A 24,526-nucleotide genomic window follows, 5' to 3' on the forward strand; every position below is an offset into this window, starting at 1 on the left:
TCTTCTAGATTAGGCAGAAACATTTGATAGTGTGTTGCAGTTCTCTGTGTCTTCTTCAGAAATCATTTCACTAAACTAGCTGTAAAGTGCATCTGGCAATTGATCTCCTATCAACAGAATGAAAGATTCTGATAATGTCTTGCTCACCATCCTTATAAACTTAAAACCGTTGCAAACATTACGACAAAGTTTTCCCATTATGAATTCTGTAACCTAATGAACCATTTTTGTGCCAATGAAAGCTATTCAAAATTTACTACAGATAGAAAAAAGACTATTAAGTCAAAAAAAAGAATAAATATACACTGAACTGATGTGGCCCATCTCTTGCTTATGAGAATCATGTCTTCCATTTGGTGATCACCATGTCCACTTCCTACAGTCTTTTTGCTGAAACTGTGTTGCAAATTACCATATCATGTTTTAATTCAAGCCTTTTACTGCTTTCTCGATATCCGTACTTGCCTATCATTCTTTCCCATCCTTCACTGTCCTTTCCAATTTCCTCCAACAATTAGTATATTTTTTTTTTTTATAGACTGATTTAAAGGTTATTGCCAAGTTGCTGTATATACTATACTGTAGACCTCTGGTCTACAGCAGCACTCAACAATATATACCTAATATATATTGTTGGGTGCTGATATATATAGAGACCAGTAGGACATACTTTGTCCTACTGGTCTCTATCTCACATCAGACAGCCTCAAATAAACCACCTCCCACAGAACTAAAATCTTCTTTAACTTCTAATTTTGTTGTAATTCTTCAGCTATCATCAGCAATACCCCACCTCCTGTCCTATTCCCTCTATCCTCCCAGAAAATACAATACCTTTTACATTCTATCCCTGTAACCATATCATCCTATATCCCTGTAACTATATTTAGGTGAAGGAAGTTATTAAATATTCTTATGAAAATTTAAATATCTATAATATACCCTCACAGTGTTTCAATTTTCTTTTCATTTTTGAAATTTCTGTTCATGTAACTCATTGAGTTTGCATTAAGTGCATAGAGCAGTCACATTTTCATAATACTCTAAACAGTGAAGGAAAACTTGCAAGTTATATTTATTTAGTCATCCTTTCATATATTATCTAGAGCATGGAAATGTTTCTTCACTGACCTAAATAGGAAATTTGTTGAAAAGAACTTATTTTTTATCTTGATTTTCTCCTCATAACTAAAAGTGGAAAAATTCTAATTTAGTAAATGCATTCTTTGCATAAATGATTTTATTATGTGAATATATCAGACTATACAGATTTCAGGACACAGATAATAATATTTTATTAAGAGAATAATGTAATATGTACAAGGTATGAGCTCTTTCTGAATGTCAAACTTTGTGATGGCAGATTTTACTGGAGCACAATATATAATAAATTATATATTGTGCTCCAATAATAAATTAAGCCTTAAATATTGTATTACAGTCAACTGTCACTAGCAAACTTGCAGAAAGCATAAGAATTGTTTAGCATAGTGGATAGAGTGCTAAAGTGAATTTTCTTGAGAATGGTATTATGCCTATGGAGTTTTGGTCAGGGCATTTCAGTAGTTGATTACAGTGAGCAAGTCAGTTCCAGTATTGTATGCTAGAGTGAAAGTCAACTGTATATATTTTAAATCTCAACATATAACAACACTGATTACAACTCATCAAGAACATGGATGATTCACATCAGAAAGTTATCATATGCATCCTTATTCTTCCTAGAAATTTAGTTTGACTCTTCATGAGAATAACATACAGCACATTTTGTTTTCTTATATCAGTCAGTTATGCCACTTCATTTAATTTTATTCCACACATTCCCATAAGTATTACTTGGGGAGGGATGACAATAAACAATGTTTTAATTTATTTGCACGAATATCACATTTTAGTTTTGTTGCTTTGCATAAATAATGAGTATTTTTTTCTGCATGCAGAATGTTCATGTTAAAATTCGTTTTTCACAATTTGTGAAATAAAATAATCTATATCACAAAAAAAAAAACATCCATTCAATGAATGTTCTTGATTCCTTTCTTCAAAAATGATATGACTGATTTCCAATAATGAACCAAAATAAATATTACTATAATGATAAGACAACCTGGAATCAGTATTGAAAATAGTATGATTACTGCAGTGTACTGGTCTTCACCTGAAAGATTACAAAAATAAATTACCCATTAGGAAAATCATGACATTTGAATTTTCATTATGTACTGAAAAATAAATCATTCAGACAAACCATATTACCATGAAAATGACTTAAAATGCCTAATAAATTCAAACATTAGCTAGAACATATCTAGTGGTTCAGTGTCCACTTTTTCTAAAATAGAAATGCATTTCCCACCTTGAGTCTTCTTCAATTGTTTTGACACTAGCATAGCATAGCATTTTGTTACAGTAAATACAAATTCTAACTTTCAGGTTGGTGGAGAAGGGGAGAAGTGAAGTTCAAAGACAAAATCATTGTAAAATATGTTTATGTGTAGAACTAGTTCTGATCTATTTCTGCACAGTTCAGAATTAGATAAGAACTAACATTTCACAGAGTAAAGATTAAAAAAAAAAAAAAAACACCATTATTATTATTATTCAGGCCTCCATGGAGTCAAAAGACTCATAGTGAGAGGTCCTTGAGATGTCCCAGGGAGTCTAAAGACTCATCGAGGGAGGGCATCTACTCTACAACTCTCTTACCATGAGTTGCCTCAGTTGTAACACTATCCAGGTATTTGCTTATGCTTGGACTCGCCAAACTTTATATATTTACTATATTCGGCATGAAACTCTTTGAGTTTCTTATTCGGCTATGAAACAATATGGGATGTAATATCCCTTAACTTAAATAAGTTTATATGTCGCCGAATTGAAGCCTTTGGCTCTTCATATAATTAATACTCTATTCCCATTTTTATCCCACAATGTCATTCTTCCACAATCATTTCTTCTCTTACTGGCCACATAGCTAAAAAATTCCCTAGGATTATCTTTGGATCTTAGTGCTAGTCTCTTCTCATATTCCAGTTTTGCCTTTTACCATATTAGTCACTGGTCTGAGTCTTATATTCTTCATTAATCTACTCTCCACCTCTCTCCTTATATCTCTTCCATAACCTCTTTTTCACCTGCAGTTTTGTTTGATATTATTTGTCATTCACTTTTCACCAAATTGTGCCCTCTTCTTCCTCGTGGAATACAGCTTACTATTGCTGCTAACAAATATTCCTTCATAATTTCCCAAGCACTAATGATATCTTGCATGTCCAATTCCTTCCCCCCTCCATGGAACTGTCCCAAGTTGATATCTAAGACTATTATAATCACCTGCCTTATAATTCCACGTACATTCCCTTTGCTTTGATACTCCTGCATGTCTATTTATTTTCCAAGTCAAAACCACATGGTCACTCTCTCCAACTAGGGAAGAGATGTCATCGCAGTTATTATCAGCTCTTCTTGATGCTATGACCAAATCCAAAACTCTTGAACCTCTTTTCCCACTATTACATGATGCCCAAGACATTTGTCCCTCAAGAATTGTAGAAATTCCATTCCCTTATTACTACATGCATTTTCCTCTTCTCAGCTTATACTGCTGTAGTTAAAAATCTCCCATAACAATCATTCTTCTTGCACTTGCCAAACTCAACTGCCTAAACATCTCCTGCTCCCCACCCTCTGTGCTCCTTGGCTTGTAGCAACACCCCACTAAATATCCTGTCTTGCCCACCTCTACCTTACACCATATGCTTTCAAAACCATTAGTGTCACTGCCTTCCAAAACCTCCACTCTTAGAGGACATAAGTCATCACTTATAATAAGCAGTTGGTCCAATATTCAACTAAATATTGGACCGCATCTATCTTATATCTCTTAAAACAATTCTACAAGAATATTGAGAAAATTGTTTGACTTTGTAATCTCCATCCCAGGTTAATTTTTATTTTTGGTCATTGATAATACTCTAGACTCTACAGACATGGGTTACACAAGCCATTATAGCAAGAAAATCAAATAATCCATGCAATTACTGAATGCCATATGAAAAGATGACTGCGTTCAGTCATCTTTTCCTGTGGAATTGTTTTGTTTTGAGTGTTATTATTACCTATGCTATGTTAACAGAAATGAATCTGCCACCTTGAGTTTTCTTCAAATGTTTTGACGCTAGCAGAGCATTTTCATGCAGTAAATATGGTAAAAGAGGATTGTACACATGGACTTCACGTAATGGAGAACACAGAAATCAGATAGATTATATTGTTGCCAGCAGAAGGTGGAGGAGTGCTATCCAATCAGCAAAAACCCTATCTGGTGCACACTGTGCTACAGATCATGAATTATTTGATAGTTGAAGTTAAATTGAAATTAAGGGCTAAGAAGAAACAAAAGAACAGTATCAGATTTGATTCAGATCCTTTAAATGAAGCATTTAAAGTATAAGTCGGAAAGAAATTAAAAAGTTTGGAGAAGACAGAGAATTAGAAGAGCCATGGGAAGAAACAAAATGTACAGTCAGAAGCAGCAAAGAAGACTCGGCTGTGAGATACGTGTGCACACATATCTCCACTGTTAACATTTATATGGATCACGTTTTGATATCAAAATTTGAGATGTTGATCTCAGCTCTTTACTTCTAACAGATGATGTTTTACTCCTAAATAAATCCAGTACAAATCTAGAGGATTAATTAATTAAACTAAATAACTGCTGTAACAAATTTGACATGAAATTTCGTAATATAAAAAAAAAAAGACGAAGATTATGAAAATAGGCTGGAACATTAGAAACATCAACTGCATCCTGAATGTAGAACCTATAGAATAAGTAAAAGATTTCAACTACCGTATATTATCGTGTATAATGCAATCCACGTATAATGTGAACTAGAAATTTTGTTTGAAAACTAGCCCTAAAATGCCATGTCCACGTATAATGTGATCTGTTAATCTTTTCCGTAACATATAAATAATACAATATGAATTAACGAAAGAAATATTTATTTTAAAACAAAATGTCAAAATCCTTTAAATTCTTCTTCATCTTTTGAGTCGTCAAACATTGCATTTATAAATTCATCTGTAGGGATTGCATCATCAGTGTAGCAGTTGTCATCATCATCTTCATTATCTCCAATTTGTTGTGCATCATCCTCGCTTTCGTATATGACGTGATCTTTGGATCCATCCACTGAATTACTTATTCCACATTTAAGAAATGAGCGTTGAATCATTTCAGATGGTATCAAATCCCATGCTTCTTTAACCCAGCTGGTGACTAGGGTGATCTCAGGCTTCTGAAAATTCCCACCCTTTGTCATCTTCACCAAACCAGATGACATCCATTCTCTCCATTTTTCACGTAAGTGATCTTTAAATAGCTTATTCAAGCTGACATCAAGCGGCTGCAAAAAGGAAGTTAGACCACCCGGTATGACTGCTAGGTCTGTACGTAGCTCACATGCTTTCTCTTTGCTTGCCTCTGTTAAATGTGCCCAGAACATATCCCAGACTAGCATGCGTATTGACGTAACAAGCTACCTGGATGTATATTCCATACTTGATCCAGCCACAATTGTACACCTTCTTCATCCATCCAACCTTTCTGATTGGCGCGAACAATTACACCTGGTGGAAATTTCATATGCTTTGGAATTTTCTTCCTTTTAAATATCACTGTTGCCTTTAATTTGGTTCCATCTGCCATGCATGCTAGAACAATGGTAAAATGCGTTTTTTCATGTCCCATTGTTTTTATGACACCAAAGTACATGGGCGTCTCATCCATATTGCCAATTTGGGAAAGTTCATATCCATGACACTTCCGTAATTTTATGATAAATTTATGGAAGGACTGCACTTTTTCTTCAAGCTGCTTTGGTAACTTCTGCGCAATTTTTGTTCGGTGTCATAATGTTAATGCTTTGCGTTCCATAAATCTGTTGCACCACCCAGGCGAAGCAAGAAAAGATGAAATACCTGGTGTGTCCTTGAATTTCCCATTCTTGAGTTGTAGAACTCGAAAACGAATTGCATTTCTTGTTACTATAATGTCATCTTGTCGTTGCATCAAAATCCATTCATTTAGCTCTTCTTCGAGTTCTGGAAAGGATGCTACATCTCCCCGACGGGCACGTTTCGTTTTGGAGATTTTTTTCAAGACTGTCTTTTTGCTTACTTTGGTATAGCAGAGAATAATATTACACCAAAGTTTAACATTACTCTCTGCTACACCAAATTCTCTCATAGCAACACTGTTATTATATTCTTCTGCAAACTGCACGACATGCAATTTAAATCCTGCTTCAAAAGATGAACGTTTGCGTTTCTGTTGGCTCATTTTCAGGCTAGGTTTGTTTAACGAATAATATTTAAAATGAACTGTGGTTAAGTATATCAACTTTATCCAAGTTGATATACTTAACTGTGCTCAAACCGATATACCTAACTGTGCTCTATCATTCGGCGATGGAGAGCGCATGCGCGCTCAGTCGCTGAATGTGAGTGGGTCAAGTAGATTTGGTTGCATAGGCATTAGGTAGTATATATTGTGTGTGCAAGTCTAATAAGATGTTATATTTTTTAGGATCCACATATAATGCGAACCCTAACTTTAAGTAGTATTTTTTACCATAAATTTTTCGCGTTACACGTGATAATATACAGTAGTTCAAATAATGTTATGAAAATGGCAAATTAAATATTGAAATAGACAACAGAAGAGATAAAGCTGGTGAAATGGGGAGTCAATATTTTTATATGGAATAAGAGAAATTAATCAAAACACTCAAGTAGCTGGATACAAGACAGTGTCAAACCAAATTTTAACTTATGGATCTCAGAACTGGGTTAGAAGTAAAATAGTTGATCAACAACTAGCGAGACTACAGATATGAGAGTTCTGAGAAAAATTGGGAGAGTGAACAGATGGAATCAGTGGCAAAATCATATTAAAAATGAAGATATTAGAAAAGAACCTGACATTGTTAACATTCATGAATGTGTGAATAATGCTAATTGCAAATGGTCACTTAAACAGAGAGGAAAGATTAGTAAAGCAGGTGTTGGATGAAAGGAAAACAAGCCAGAGAAGACCAACATCTAAGTAGACTGATGTACTTATATGACAATAATGGACATTTTGAGAGATAACAGATTAATTCTGAAGAAAACTATCAACAAAAAGTTAATTATGTAAACCATTCATGTAGTATGTTCAGTTTTTTCAGTATGTTCAGTATTAAGTATGTTCAGTTTTTTCACTTGGTTATACTATAACCAAGTGAAATTTGCTGGCCTGGTTGGCCAAGTAGTTAGCATATCTGCTCTCCAGCCAAAATGCTGCAGGTTCAAATCAGGCCACAGGCATGGCTGTTTGTGATTGTCTGTGAAAGTGGTGGTGGTGGGCAGTAGATTGCATTGGTGTAGTTGCAGTTTGTTGTAATTGGTGGATGAGCGAGTGGTGGAGACAGAGAGTTGTAGAGTAGATACCCTCTGTCGATGAGTCTTTGGACTCTCTGGAGGTGTCACATAATAATAATAAGATACAATGATAGTTTATTATTATTATTATGTGACACCTCCAGGGAGTCCAAAGACTCATCGAGGGAGGGCATCTACTCTACAACTCTCTGTCTCCACCACTCACTCAATCCACCAACTATCAAATAATAAACTTGTATCTTGTGTCTGCGCAGTTAGACACAAGATAACCATATGCCTGGGGAAGGAGTGTCCTAGGTTCAATTCCCATCGACGACATGGGGAACTTGCACATCTTTCTCAGTCATAACCATGTTAGCTGATCTTGAGCATGGACAGCAGGGTTTTTCATCCTGCAAGCAGGCAAACCAGCCCCGTGAACAAGCTACAGTCATAGGATATAGTACCTAATCCCTCATTAGGAGAGCTCAACCAGTCCTAAGGGGCAGTTGAGGAACAGGAGGAACTCCACATGAATAAAATAAAAATTGTATCTTATAGATCCTTTGAAGGTATGTCAAGAATTTAATGGTGTTGCTTTAATACAGTGAAACACACTTAAATTAATATATTTACATTACTCACCACTTCTTGAAATGCGAATATTGCAGTACTCATCACTAAAATCACCACAGTTATTGTGATAGTCACACTGAAATATACTATCAATGCAGAATTCGTTATTGCATTTAAATCTATTTCTCCCACTGCAATATCCATTATGACCTGTATGAAAGAAAGAGTTTATTGTAATTTGCGTAAATCAGATTTTGCCAATTTTAATTGAAATTTGATATTTTGGATTTTTTTTTTCTCAGATTTTATATCGTTAATACAATATTATGATTATTACTATCCTTGAAATGCATTTTGCATTAATATAGACTGGCCTTCAAGAGTTAATGTGTCATCATCTTTTAATTGCACAACGTAGCATCTCAAATGCCTTGTACCAAACCTAACATATATACTTTTTTTTTTCCCTTAAGTTACGTAATGACCATAATGAATCTAAAATCTAACATGCTTAACCTCTCTGGCTTTCAAGTGTTTGTTTCTTCATTATTTATGAAAAGTGTTGAAAGTTTTTTTCATTTTGTTATACTATAAATTAAAGATGCCAAGAAATTATATTCCTGATTTCATCCTTTATCCAAGTGTAAGCAAACAAAGTTTGTGTGTGAAGTAATTTCATGGCTGGGTTACTTGTATATTATTATTATTATTATTATTACTACATAACACCTCCAGGGAGTCCAAAGACTCATCGAGGGAGGGCACCTACTCTACATCTCCACCAGTCGCAACTACCGTCATCTTCTGCACCAACGGCATCTACCGCTGCCCACCACAACTAGTATGACTTCACATCAATTACCTTAGTATCCCATAATGCAAAGCACATATTTTTATGGACAAAATGCTATGTATTATACTTGTCCATAAGGCAAATCCAAAGATTACTTCAACCTTGGTATCACTTCTGGGTCCAACTCCCACTGATGAGACCTCCATAAAGGTTGAAACCAGATAGTGACCCTTTCCATAATGCATAGCATTATACATGTCCATAAGGATATATGCATTGCATTATGGGATACTAAGATAACTGATAACTGATGTGAAGTCATTAGCCTCTATACACAAGTAGCCCAGTTGAAAAGTTACTTCACATGCAAACTCTGTCTGCTTACACTTCAATAAAGGATGAAACTAAGAATACAATTTCTTGGCATTTTTAATTTATAGTATTACCAAGTGGAAAAAAACTTTCAACATCTATCTCTAATCCAGAGTATTTTAGTAATAAGATGTGACACCTTTTGACTACTTGTATAGAGAAATGTGGCTTCTGCATTACTTCAACCTTGGTATCACTTCTTGGTCTGGCTCCCACTGATGAGACCTCAATAAAGGTCGAAACCAGTCTGGGTAGTGGCTCTTCCCATAATGCATAGTATTATACTTGTCCATAAGGATGTGTGCTTTGCATTATGGGATACTAAGGCAATTGATGTGATGTCATTAGCCTCTCTACACAAGTAACCCAGTCTTCATTGGTTACTTCAAATTATTTCATGCATAAACTTTGCTTGCTTATACTTGGATAAAGGATGCAACCAGGAATGTAATTTCTTGATATATTTAATTTATTTATGAAAAAGTGAATGAGGAAATACTTAGCACAGAACTCCAAAAATGACCTGATCATCTTTATATAGATAAATAATCACATCCCAACTCGCCATTCTTTCTTTCGCATCACAACATAATAATGGATTTTGCTTTGCATTCCATGAACTTTCTTCTTCATTCATCAGATGATGGGCTCCTATGTGCAATTTGCTAGACATCTCTATGAAGCTTGATAACTGTGACCTTTCCTTCAAAGACTATAGCCAAGTTCGTTTTGGTCTACCTCTTGATCATCTTCCAATGATTCCATTCAAGACCAACCATACTTGGTAATCTTTGAAAGGACATTCTCTGGAGGTATCTAAACCATCTTAACTGCTGTTTAAGAAATTAACAGCTATGATATCTTCACTATAGTTTAATTCATGTTTGACTTGCTCATTTCGAATGAATTTTAAATCAATCAAAATGATAGCAGACACCATGAAATTAATTAAGGATATGGACTGTAATGTTAATTCAAGAACACTACAGTTTTTGAAGATCTTTTTCTAAGTAAATGTTAAGATTTCAAAGGAATTGTAAGCATTTTTGACAGATTTCTTTTAATCCTTAATTAGGCAGAGTATGATAGGTATTCTATCCTACATTTTTTTAAAATAATATGGAGGTTAAAAAAAAATTGTAGGAAGAATGAAATATCTTCCCCTAAACAGCTCTGCACTGTTCATTATCATCATTATTATTTTCAGGCACCTCCACAAAGTCAAAATCTCTTCATGAGAGGCCCACACTAAACATTATTAACAAAATACTTATCACTCTTCTTGGACTCATTCACTAAATAAAGCACTAAGTGTCTCTTCTAGCAACCCATTCCAACCATTAATTATCAAAACCAACCAAGTATAAGGTATCACAACCAAGTACAAGGCTGGTGTTATCACAATGAACAAGTGGCTAGGATAGGACTGGCTATGGACCTAAAAATGAACTGCTGTGTTTTTTTACAAATGTCAGAAGTATCAGAAATAAGGGAGATGGAATGGTTTCACTTATTTAGTTTATTCGCCCCAAAATCATTGGAATAAGTGAAACATGGTCAAATGAAGATGATATCCTAACGGGAATAGAAATAGACGAATACAGTATTTTTCGCAAAGATAGAAAGACAAAAAGGAAGGAAGGAAGGAGAAGTGCTGCTAATGACAACAGGGGAATTATGTCCACATAAGATTGACATGAAAGAGTGAAATAGTGACAATAGTTATAAGGCAGTGGTTGACAGGAAGACATATTTAGCTGGATATTGTTATAGGCTAATGAATGTGGAGGGTGGTGAGGAAGAAATGTAAACAACTTGGATTAGTGAACAAAGGCTGGGTAATTATTATTGGCAACTTTAATTATGGCAGTATAGATTGGAATGAAGAGATAGCATTTGAGAATGAGGAAAATGAATTTCTTGAGTTCTTGAGAGATAACTATCTCGGCAAAGCATGTAAACTTTTGACTGGGTATGGCACAAAGGCTTAATAAGCAAACTCCTATCATTTGGATCTCAGGACTTCTGCAGTTGGATTGCCAACTTTCTGTCTGGACACACATTATGTGTGATGGTAGAATGACCCCTTATCTTCTCACCATCCAACTAATGCTGGGGTTCCACAAAGTTCTGTTCTTTCACAACCCTCTTCCTTCTGTATATCAGTGACCTACTTCAGTTGACCTACAACCTAATACACAGTTTTGCAGCACTTCTTCCTTTCATTTGACAAACCTTACTCTACACAACTCACTTTAACCTACAGAATATCAACCACCACTGCCCTCAATTCTGATCTCCAAGCTATCCTCCAATGGGGCTCAGGTAACCTCATCAACTTCAATGCTAGTAAAACCCAGTTCTGTCTTATTTCTCCAAAAAAAAAAAAAAAAAAAAAAAAAAAAAGAACCACTTTCTCACGATATTATTTTTGATAACACTCGAATTTCCAGACATGATGAGATTTCTCTTCTTGGAATTACCTTGACATCAAAAATTTCATCTCCTGGCATACATCACAACCATTGCATCCTCAGCTTCCAAAAAAACTAGGATTTCTCTTTCACTCAAGATGTTACTTCACCTCTAAACAGCTGTTAACCATATACAAATCACAAATCTGCCCAGCTATCAAATACTGCTCTCACATTTGGAGTGAGCTAAGGGATGGGTCATTTATCAATCTAATTGATAAATAACCCATGGCAAATGTTCATCTGAAATAGCATCAATAATTCCCCCACTCAGTACTAAGCACGTTAGACCAATAACAAAGAAAACTAAGCCCAACATCCTTTCACAGTACAGCTTGAAACCCACAGAACAAGTTTCTTTTCCTCTTCCATCCCAGCTACTGCTGTACTTGAAATAGTCTTTCCCCTGATGTGTTTCCCAAGGAATACAATATACAGCCTTTTAAATCAAATGTAAACAAGTTTCTCCTTTCCTAACCCTCTACCAATATATGATACTAGTGTACTATAGGTTAATTAACCAATCTCTCGTGTATAGGCCAAACATTTAAAAAAAAAAAAAAGGAGGGCACGCAAGGATCGAAAGTTTTAGATCTAATCATTTCATCAGAGGATGTAATTGTGAGTGGGGTTTTGCACTTTCCTCCAGTTAGTGAGAGTGATCATGAAGTGATCACCTTTGTGGCTAACCATATGCAGACTTTTGTGAGGAAAGGATATATGTGGAATTATAAGATTGGTGATTATGATAAGCTTAGGAGGCAGTTTGAAACTATAGCATGGAATGAGGAGTTGAGCGATAAGGAAATAAGATGCTGCTTGGGAACTGGCAAAGAAATACATAATAGCATCAATGTGTTAATATATTCTGAAGGCCAAAAGGCTGAATAAAGTAGGTGTAAAATGGATGAATGAGGGGCTTATGCATGAAACCTGGAAGAACATACTTTTGAGACAGTACAAGAAGAATAATGGTAATAATCAATTACATGAAGAGTATAAAGAACAAGCCAAAAGAGCAACTCGGTAAGAAAAAAATAGTGCAGTATGAGCAGAAATTGGCAAATCAGGCAAAGAAAAACCCTAGAGTTTTCTAACATATATGGCAAGTAGAAGGAAGAATGATTATGGTAAGATGATGTTAATGGATGAAAATGGTAGAATGGTAACTGTGGCAGAAGACACTGTTCAGGTATTCAGTGATCAATTTATATGGATGTTTCATCCTCATTAGAGTAGAATCATGAGCAACTTAGGTGTAGAGGACATAAGAGAGGATGGCTTAATTGTAAGTGAGCAGGAGGTATTTGAGGAAATAATAACCTTGATGTCAATGCGCGATAGGATTTGATAACATATCGCCATGTCTTAAGGGATTCCAGAGAATTAGCAGTAGCATTGGCATGCCTGTTTAATAAGAGTCTTGCAACAGCACAGGTTCCAAGGGAGTGAGTTGGAAAGAAGCTTTATCACCATAAAGGTGGTGATAAAGCTGTGGCTACAAATTATAGGCCAATCTGGAGTTGTGTAAAGGTACTAGAGAGATTTATGACAAGTTGGATACAGAAATGGGTGATATCAGCACTGTTCAATGTGATTATTGGCATGGGATTGTTAAAGGGAGATCATGTTTTACTAACTTATATACTATAACAAGGTGACAAATACCTTGGACAGGAGAGATGCATATACAGGTGTACTTGGATTTTGCAAAAGCTTTTGATAGACTGCCACACAACAAGCTGTTAAATAAATTGAAACAGATGGGACTGTATAACAAACTTCTGAGTTGAATTGGTGACTGTCTGTCAGACAGGTATCAGAAAGTTGTATATAGTGGTGCAGCATCCCAAAAGAGGAAGGTCACTAGTGGTATGCCTCAGGAGTCAGTTTGGGATCATTGTTGTTCAATTTGTATATTAATGATATTGGGATGGGTTTAACTAGTAATATGCAGCTGTTTGCAGATGAATGCAAAATTGGGAAGAGCAATGCAGAGTCAAGCAGATGTTATAGCCTTACAGGAAGACTTGAGTAGAGTGCATGAATAGGCAGGTAAGTGGACTATCAGTTCAATGTTGCAAAATATAAGGTTTTGAAATATGGTAAGCAGCGATGGGATGCAAAGTAAACACTTAGTGGGGAAACTTTAAAGGAGGTAGAGGAGATGAGAGAACTGGGAGTGGTGGTGGATAAGGACCTGAAATTCAGGGGCAACACTGCACAAGTTGTGTAGATGTCACAATGGATAATGGAAATGATGCAGAGGGCCCTGACATGCAGAAAAAAAGAGGTTATGATGCCTTGTATAAGGCCTTGATCGGCCCTCATATGGATTATTGTTCACAGATTTGGTTGCCGAATTTTCATGGTGATGAAGAAATGTTAGAAAGTGTCCAGAGAAGATTCACAAAGGTGGTCAGTGGTCTTTGGAATGTGGAGTACAAGAACATATTGAGAGAATATAAATTGCAAAGCCTCATGAATAGGAGGAGAGGGATATGATTGAGACATAAGCTAGTCAGGGGTTATTATCAGGTTGAAATAGAGGAATGTAGAACAACTTTCCCCTTATACAATTTCCATTGCTATTATCAGCTATTGCTATTATTATTATCAGGTTGAAATAGAGGAATGTAGAACAACTTTCCCCTTATACAATTTCCATTGCTGGAAATTGTATAAGGAGGTTGTGAGCAGGTTTTTGCATGGAGAGTGGTTGGTGAGTGAAATGCACTGCCTGAGTGTGTTGTGAATGTAAAAACACAATGAGTTTAAGGCAAGGTTGGATGAGCATTGTGTGCAATAGTGTGTACCTCTCCCAATGAGTGTCTGACTCCATGGAGGTTAGATGTTAATAATAATAATAATAATAATAATAATAAAAACTTATCTGGATGTCCATCAGCCTCATTAGCTAGCTTCTTCTTGTAATTAGCTTTGACCTTCATTATCATACTGGTCACCCTTCTTGCTGATGAGCTTGCCAATCACCATTCTCTTTATATATCCTTCACGAAGTTTTCTTTTCTTGCAACTCCTGCTTAATAATGCTTCTTATGCATGTAACTCCTATCTGATTTATCCTCCGAACTCTGAGTATATAGTTTAATACCTTTCTTCAACAGCCCACCCCCGACTATCTCCCATGCAATGATAGCATCTTTCCCATTCTAACTTCTTATGTCATGTTACTGCACTAAGCTGGCTTTTCACTTTGTCATAATCATCTGCTTTGTAATTCTACATATATCCTTCCTTAACTGAGAATTCTGCATGTCTGGCAATCTCCCAAGTCAAGATGACATGATCGTTTTTATAACTATCTATTACATGCTAGTTATGGAAGTCTCTTTAAGTATAATACAGATTTACATATAAGTATTTATAATATAAGTCTGTGAAAGCTATTATTATTATTATTGTTTCGGGAAACTCCAAGGAGTCGACAGACTCATCGAGGGAGGCCCTAACATCATGTCAAGAACAACTATTCAACATTCACACAGTATCTATCATACCTTGCCTTGAACTCATTCACGGTCGTAGCACCCACAACAGACTCTGGAAGCTTATTCCACTCATTTACCACTCTCCAAGTAAAGAACCTAGCTCTAACACCCTTGTTAACCACATTCTTGCCCAGCTTCCATTCATGGCCCCTAGTCTTCCCACCACCAGTCATATTTTCAAAAATATCTTCTGGATCAATCTTATAAAAACCCTTCAGTAATTTGAATGTCTCAATCATATCACCCCTTTTCCGCCTATCGACCAATTTCTGCAACCCACCAATCTTCAACCTATTCTCATAAGGTTCATTCCACAGACCTGCTATCATCTTGGTCACTCGTCTCTGGACCCTCTCCACTTCCTCCCCATCACGAAGAAACCCTGGTACCCATAACTGGGCACAGAAGTCCAGATGGGGTCTTATCAAGGCTCGATACAGAGGAACAACAACTTGTTCGTCTCTGCATGTTAAAGTATTTTTCAGAAGCCAAGTGATTTGGTGAGCTGTTTTAGTTACTTTTGCAATGTGCCCCCTAAACTTCAACTCCCTATCCACCAACACTCCCAAATCCCTGGCCTCATCAATCTCCTGGAGTATGGTTCCACCAATGCGATATACTGCTGCTATTCTTTTCACCCCAAAGTGCATAACCTTACACTTTGCCACATTAAATTGACATCCATTTTTCCTAACCCAGTCCTCCAAACTATCCAAATCATCCTGTAAAATTTTGACATCCTGTGCACTCACAATTGCTCTACCCAACTTTGCATCATCAGCAAACAAGTGAACACTTCCTCTCAGATCCTTTCCAATATCATTGATGAACAAATTGAAAAGCAGTGGTCCAAGAACAGAGCCCTGTGGCACTCCACTAGTCACAAGACGTCTTTTAGACTCCACTCCTGAATAAACCACTCTTTGATATCTCTCCTTCAACCACCCTCCTATCCATCTCACCAACCCTATATCTATACCCATCTGCTCCAGTTTACTGATTAGGGTTCCATGTGGTATCCTATCAAAGGCCTTGGCAAGGTCCAGTAGTATCACTGTAAACCCATTACCCCTATCCAGTTCAGCTGTCACTGTGTTATAAAACGTGAGCAAGTTACTGAGGCATGATCTACCCTTCACAAATCCATGTTGTCCCCCATACAATATCCCATTTTCATCTATCCAATCCTGTATTCTTTTCTTGACTAATTTCTCTAAGACCTTGACAATGATTCCTGATATGCTAATCGGTCGGTAATTTACAACAGCAGTCTTGGAACCACCTTTATGCAGTGGAACTATTTTCCCCTCTTTCCACCCACTCGGGACTAACCCAGACCCAAGACTCAAATTAAACAAAATGGTCAAGGGTACTGACAATTCTTTAGCTGCTTCTCGTACAACACGAGCTGGTATACCATCCAATCCCACAGATGTATTGACATTGAGGTTATGCAATAGACTACTCACCTCCACTTCATTAACCACAATTCCCGTATAATCTACTGGTTTATTCGTTTCTGCAATGTCACCACCTGGATGATATACTCTTGCAAAGTGCTCACTCAGTAACTCAACTATCTCAACTGATTCAGTTACCTCCCTAAAATCGGCATTCTTTAAAATCAATCTGCCATGTACATTTTTCCTTTTACTTGCTACATATCTAAAAAATTGTTTAGGATTCTCTTTAGCCTGCATGGCCAATGTTCTTTCATAATCCTTTTTTGCTTTTCTTACCACATTCGTCACCCTTCTGGCCTGCGCTTTATACTGTTCATGTACCTGCCGGTCACCCTTCTCCTTAAATTCCCTCCATAGTTGTTTCTTTTTTTGCAGCTCAAGCTTAATGGTGATGTTCATCCATTTAACCCCTACTTGATTTATTATGATTTATTCGGACTCTAGGTATACAGTCAGCCATTGCTTCATGCAAGCACTTTTTAACTACCTCCCATGCACTATCAACTTCTAGTCCTTGCAGTTGTACATGCCATGGCATTGAACCAATCAAACTCCTAAGCTTGTCATACTTTCCAGCCCGATAATTCCACATGTACCCTGTCTTAATTGAAAATTTTACACCATTAGCCACCTCCCAAGTTAAGACCCTATGATCACTCTCACCGATTGGTGGCAATGTGGTCATATTTGTTACAGCCAAATCCTCAGATGTAATTACTAGGTCAAGCACTCTCTGACCCCTAGTATTTTCCATTACATGCTGTCGCAGATATTTATCCCTTAATAACCGCATAAAATCCAGTTCCTTCCTTCCGTGTGTCCTCTCCTCACTCCAATCAATGTGACCATAGTTGAAATCTCCCATAATAATCACCCTCCTTCCACCCATTTCTTCTATTTGCTTGTGCATACTGTCACCACCATCTTTTCCATCACCTAGTCTATAGCAGCACCCAATTGTATATTTAGTTCTGCTAGTCACAATCTCACACCAAATGGCATCAAATGTGCTCTTTTCTCTATCCTGCAATTCAACTTCTATTCTCCTTGGCTGGAGCTCATCAGCTATCATCAACAATACTCCTCCCCCCATACCTGTGTAATTTGCAGCCCAATTTTTATTCACAGCAATTTATTTCACTATCACATGGAAACAGATGCCTTCCTATACCAAAGAAAGCTATTTTATAGTCAATTAACTTCCCACTTTATGGAATGTTTACTAAACTGAAAAGATTTCTTTGAACTGGAAACTTTACAACATGAAGCATGACAACAGAAACAAAAAAATGAGTTGCTATTTACACTAAACTTAAAATGGATCAACTAATTTTTATACAGAAGTGAAATACCAAATATGTTCTGACAGATCTCTTTTGCTGTATGCACACAGACATACAAGTCAAAGTTAATAAAATGTGAAGTTAGTATTCACATATGATAATTATTAAATCATTACATTTGGATATTCTTAAGTAATATTTATTCAAGAATGCCCAATATTCAGAACTGTTTTTATCTGGCACCATCTTTTAGTATAAATATCTATAGAAACTAGAAAAGACAAAGTCTACAACAAATTCGCTCTTCACAAATATCTGAAAAACGTTTTTTAAATTATCAGACACAGAAAAACTACGATTTGCAACCAGAGGGAAAAAAATACATGACTTTTTTTTACCATACTTAGGTGTGATCTTGAGGCCTAACATCTACAGCTTCTGTAGTACAAGGATGTGCATCCATTCTCTTATAAACTAGTTCAGAACCTGCAAAACCTTTTAAGATCTCCCAGGGAGATAATTCTTTTCCAAAAGGAACTGGATGTCAATAAATTTTACTATTCATGGGCAAGGATTGCATATAGTCCTTGTTTGACTGCAAGCAGTTAAGAATTTAGAAGCGTGAACATTGTGGTGATGTGTGGCATTTAATAAAATTTTAACATAAAAAAATTGTATTAAACATAACACATTAAACATAAAAAAAAAAGAATTTATTTTTTATTATGTGTTTATATATAATAAAAAATTGTAGAGAAGAGGAAAAAAAATTAATTAACACTTCTCTTTGTCCTCGCCATTATCCCATTTCACTTGGGATCGGCTCTCCTAGTCCGTAATCGCTAGGATATTTTGGTCTGGGTTGTCGAAGTCTCCAAATGGGTAGTTTAGAGGTCTATATATATTTAGAGGTCTATATATATATATATATATATATATATATATATAAAAAGGACATCCATGCTAAACAAGGTCTACCACATCCCCTCAGTTCTGTGCACACTTCCATTACCTTCCACGTGTAAGAGAAAAAAATTAACACATAGCAGTTAATACGTTAGACAGGAGTACTTCAGTTTTATGATTTATAATGCTTATAGATATATGAATATACAATGCGAAATGTATCCAAAAAATATAATTTTACTTACTTTTATTGAAAACTGTATATATAAGTGAAAAGCCATTGTCCACATCATTCAGTGAGTGTTTAAAGCTGTTAAAATGCACTACAAGGCTATTATTGCTAGATGCAAAAATCATCTGTGTATTATCAGTATACATTTCACAAAGCTGCGTACTGAGAGGGTGAAAATTATCTTCATAAAGCTGGATGTAATCAGTACAGAAGTCCTCTTTTTTCAGGCTAATTCGTGTTGGTACAATAAGGATATGATATTCATCTTCCACAGTGAATCTAACCATACACTGTTTTCCAGTAGGATACGTGTGGCCTAAAGGACTCAATTTTATGATGCCACTTGAGGAAATGCCTCTTGATTGTAAAGAAATAGTTGTCATTTCTGATATCTGACAAAGGCTTCCTAAATAATCTAGAAAAGAAATTGTAGTTAATCACAGATTTCTTTAAAATGCAATGATCATAATAACTTAATTAGGCATACTTACTATGTGTAATCCCAACTATTTCTATGAAAATTTCCAGATATGATAGTTATGTGTTTATATTTGTTTATTACATCCACATGGGTAAAGAAATATTAAAAGGCATTAAAAATTATCACAATGTCTACAGCAATGAATCTATATTAGGGGAATTTAACCACTGCATCAGCCATGAAATGTGTATCTGTCCATCAAAATATAGATGCAAACTGCACAATAGTACTGAAATAATGGATACAGCATAATAATTGATATATTTTATCCATTGTAATCAGTTGGGCAGTTAAAATTTGACTATAAAATGTAAGAACAGAAAGATAAAATGAATATTAATGTAATAGAATAAATTAATGATTTGATGGACACAAGACAAGGGTTAAACAATCATCACATCATAAAACAGTACATCAGTGAAGCACATTTCATATGATGACACTGAAGATATTATTATTATATGGTATCTCCACAGAGTCAGAAGACTCATCATGGAGACCCATTATTCACATAATATCTACTATACCTTTCCTTAAACTCATTCATTGACAAAGCACTCACAACCATCTTTGGCAACTGATTCCACCCATTCACCACCCTCCAAGTAAAAAATTTACTCCTGACATCCTTGCTAACCATACTCTTACAGAATTTTCACTAGTGACTCTCCATTCCCTCCCTTCCTGCCATGCACTGAAAAAAAGTCTTCAGTGTCGGTCTCCTATAAAACCCCTTTAATAACATATATGCTTCTATCATGTCTCCTCTTTTTACACCTATCAGCTAGTTTTTGAAGCCTACAGACCTTCAATCTATTCTCATAGAGAGCATTCCATAGACCGGCCACAATCTTTTTCACTCACCTCTGGATCCTTTCTAACACTTCTTCATCCTTATGGAATCCAGATGACCAGATCTGTACACAATAGTTCAGATATGGCCTACTGGCCAGATAGTCTTATGAAAGGGGAAAACAGTAACCTCCCTATCCCTGCTTGTCAGCATGTTCTTCAACAACTGCGTAATTTGATGTCTTGTTCTGGCTGCCTTTACAATATGCCCTCTAAATTTCAACTCCTTATTCACAATCATCAAGTCCCTGCAGTTTCCATCAATATAGTTCACAGCCTGCAATGTCTTCTTCCCAAAATGCATCACCTTACACTTTCACCAGCATTAAACTGCCAGCCATTTACCTTTGCCCATACTAGCAATCTATTTAAGTCATCCTACAAGATCTCTGTGTCACCCTCATTTACTATCACTCTTCCCAGTTTTACATAATCAGCAAACAACTGAATATTTCCCATCAAATCATTTCCAATATCAATGATGTGCACATTAAACAACAGAAGACTAAATACTGAGCCCTGTTGTACACCTCTAATCATTTGCCTTCTCCTGAACTCAAATCCTCCATAAACCACCATGCTCAAATCCAAATCACCAGATTTATACAACAGAGTTCTATGTGGAATCCTGTCAGATGCCTTTGCAAATTCTTCTAGCAGTATCAATGAGTAGTCATTTCCTTTATTAAACTTCACTGTCACTTTATTATAATAAATAAAAAAAAGGAAGCAAATTACTAAGGCAAGACCTACCCTTCACAAAACCATGTTGTTTCTTATATCATATTCCTATCCACCCAGTTCTGAATTATGTCTTTTATAAATTTCTTTCAATATCTTGGATTGTACATCAGCAATACAGAAAATGAAATTAAAAAACTTAACCAGCTGGCTCTAGTCTTCCATAACAAACTCCACCCCATCTGGAAATCATCATTAATATGATTAAAGACAAAATTAAGACTATACCATGCAACCAGTAGATCCATCTTCTTGTATGGTTCTCAAACCTGGACAATAAGCACCAAAAAAACTACAGATTTAATTAACTCCTTTGGAACTGCATGTCTCAGACTGATCCTTGGATACACTTGCATGGACCATGTCACTAACCCTGCTGTGCTAAATCTAGCTAAGCAAGAGCCACTTGTCAATATAGTAAAAAAAAACTACAACTCAGATGGCTTGAACATCAACTCAGACAACCTGAAGTCTCACCCTTTGTGGAATCCTTCATTCTGTGCAAACCAGAAGATGGCAATTGCAATAGAGGAAGACCATGCAAACAATTTTGGCAATACATCTGTGAAACCATCAATAGGCTGAACTGTAAAATTCCATCTGGCATCTACCAGTTAGAGCAAGACAGAGAGACTTGGAAGACCATAATTTGCAATCTTTAATTTTTAATGTTATCATGTGTGGTGGATACCCTGCATCTGGAAAGAGCCATTTTGTGATGTCTTACTTGATACCTCAAAGATTCTCTTGGCACATGGCAAAAATGTGTTGCTGAGTGTGAAAAAGCTCTTTATACAGGTAAAAAAGTTGTCATAGACAATAATAACCCAGATATAGAAAGTAAGCAAAGATATATTAACTTAGTAACCACCTAAGATGCTCTCATTACTGGATCTCATATCAAAGCAAAACAAAGCTATAATTTCTTGCATATTATATTATAAAATACTACTCAATGAGGAGAAAAACTATTTTGGCTAGATTAAGTCCCAAATTTACTCATAAGATATACTAATATCTTTGCAGAATTTCTGCAAACAGTTATTATATAAATCAAGTGGATATTAAATCCAGCATTATTTGCAGAAATACTGTAAACAGTTTTTACTAAAATAAAGAGCCAAAAGGGTTCATTTCGGTGATGCAAAATTATATAAATCAAGTGGATTAAATTTCGTAAGAAACTTTTATAGTTTCTGTATTCGGCTTTGAAATAATGTTGGATTTAATATCCACCTGATTTATATATTACTGTAAACAGTATTTCTGCAAAGTATTTTCGCCAGAGGTCTTATGAAACTTAATTGAGTAATTGAGCTTAATTGAGTAATTAAGCGAATTACTCAATGCCGTGCTATTAAAGAGGTCACCAAGTTCTGCACAAGAGGCATGCACTGTAACGTGCGTCATGTCAATACAGAAATCTAAACGCTGGATATATAATTAAACCTAATTGAACGATATATTTCTTATACGATAGTTCGGTGACTGACAACCCTTCTCTCACCGACTCTCTTCAGTCACTGTCTTATAGAAGCTGTTTCCGCATCGTGTGTGTATGTCCTACGGACATTTCCATGAGCGCTGGACAGCTGAACTATCAATCCCTCCATTTCCGTTAGACCCGCGTGCAATAGCTGCCCAACATCTTTTTTCAGTTGAACTGCTGACTCTCCAAATGTGTTTAGTCCTATTCATCTTTCATCCCATCTACCTCCAGGGAGGGCTGCCGAAACCCTATCTCATGAAATATTCTCCAAAAACATCCAGCTCGTCAAAAAAAAAAAAAAAATTAAAATTAAAAAATAAAAAATTAGGCCTCTTCTGAGAAACAACACGTTCAAAACGGAAAGATTGTTTTTATTTTTAACCTATCGGAAACTTGTTCCGGTCATTTCAATCACTCAAGAACAGAAGCGGATGTGAAATCCTTTTATAGAAAGTTCGTTTGGAGGGAACGGTCAAACGAATACAATATTCAGTTTTCCAAGTAAATATCGTCCTACCGATAATTTTAGTTGACTGAAATAGTGAAATACACTATGCGACTATTTTTCCTATCTATTAACAAGAGAAATACTGCTGTGCTTGTATACATACGACTAATTTTTCAAAGTCATATCAATTAAATTTTGCCTGTCTGTTCTAATAATTATCATGTAAAAATGAGTAATTAATGCTCGTATGCTCTAAAGTTTAAATGCAGAATATATCATAATTAACAGGCGCGCGCGCGCACACACACATAGGCGAATAGTAAAATAACTCAGACTGAAAACATTTATTAACAGCTAAAAAATAAACTGCCACAGAACTGATAATACATATAAACAGTCTTACACTTTTTGTATGGAACTGATGAATGGATGAAAGTTACCGATTTATGAACTTGGCGACCTGCATTAGTTAATATCCCAGTTGCTGCAGGTAAAAATAATATACTTGGACATACACCGAAGAAGAAGAATGCGAACCGCAACACATGCATTACTAGAACAGTTTTCACAAAACGAAACAATAACTCTTCAACATTAGCAATACTTATCAACACTGGTCAATTGTCTCGAAGAGGTGTAACACAACTGCGGCAATCAGTGTTGTCACGCGGATGTTGTCGCAGTGATAAAATTTCCCGCCGCCCCAGATGGTAACAGTTTGGTTACACCTGGAGCGGAAGTTTCGATTTTAATTAAGGGACGTTGCGCACAGTCGTTATATTCCTTTCATAACCAAGTGTTTGGTTAATGATTTTACTTTTCATAATTATCAAAATAATATTCTGGAATGTCGCTTTCATTTCGGAGCACTGGTTAAAATTATTTATATATTTATTTGTGTGTGTGTGTGTGTGAATTTCTGTCTTAAAAGTTTATGTATTTATATTCATCAATTTTAATACAGGGAGTTAAATATATTTCTCACTGTTGGTTGCGACAATATTTGCAATTACTATTTGACGAGGAATATATTTAAAAATATATTCCTCGTCAATTCGAGGCAACAATTTTAAGAATTTGGCTGGAAAAAATGATTATTCTTTTTTTTTCTTTTTTTTTTTTTTTTTTTTTACAAAAGTAACAAAATAAATTAGTCTATAGTCTACAACTATAGACGTATAATTCAAAAAGGTGTAACAAAAAATTAAAATCACATATTTGCATGAAATTATTTTATTAGCAAAAGCAGTCGCTTTAAGTTAAAATTGCTAAAATTCGATTCTAAAAATGCTAATTTTCTTCAATAAGTGTGTTACGCATTTCATTTATGTGCCAAGTCCCTGATATATATATATATACACACACATACAAAACGACTCCAAGCTGCAGCTGATGGAATGTTAGTAAAAGGAATGTTGGAGCTTGTCCAACATGCGATCCGCATGCCATAACCCGATCCAGTAAAGGTTACTA

The 24,526-nt window shown here is 35.7% G+C and overlaps 1 protein-coding gene across 1 annotated transcript; it reads right to left on the reverse strand.

The window, feature by feature from the left end:
* Positions 1-1,270: 1,270 nt before the first annotated feature.
* On the reverse strand, positions 1,271-23,744 carry LOC150096811 (uncharacterized). Its single transcript, XM_090408063.1, has 4 exons — positions 23,457-23,744; positions 19,056-19,457; positions 8,077-8,217; positions 1,271-2,158 (listed from the first exon to the last, which is right to left on the reverse strand). The coding sequence occupies exons 1-4, from the start codon at positions 23,602-23,604 to the stop codon at positions 2,016-2,018; spliced, it is 834 nt and encodes a 277-aa protein (XP_090264189.1). The 5' UTR covers positions 23,605-23,744; the 3' UTR covers positions 1,271-2,015.
* Positions 23,745-24,526: the final 782 nt, after the last annotated feature.

The sequence above is a fragment of the Typopeltis vanoorti genome, chromosome 18 (genome assembly GCF_054136105.1).
Source record: "Typopeltis vanoorti isolate ZY-2024b chromosome 18, IOZ_Tvanoo_1.0, whole genome shotgun sequence".
NCBI classification, from domain to species: domain Eukaryota; kingdom Metazoa; phylum Arthropoda; class Arachnida; order Uropygi; family Thelyphonidae; genus Typopeltis; species Typopeltis vanoorti.

Excerpts from the sequence above, each read along its gene's own strand:
- LOC150096811 (XM_090408063.1), bottom strand. The coding sequence starts at position 23,604 with ATGCATGTGTTGCGGTTCGCATTCTTCTTCTTCGGTGTATGTCCAAGT. Across the intron at positions 8,218-19,055 it reads ATATACAGTTTTCAATAAAA|GTCATAATGGATATTGCAGT; the intron begins GTAAGTAAAATT and ends TCTTTCATACAG. Across the intron at positions 2,159-8,076 it reads TATTCGCATTTCAAGAAGTG|GTGAAGACCAGTACACTGCA; the intron begins GTGAGTAATGTA and ends GTAATCTTTCAG.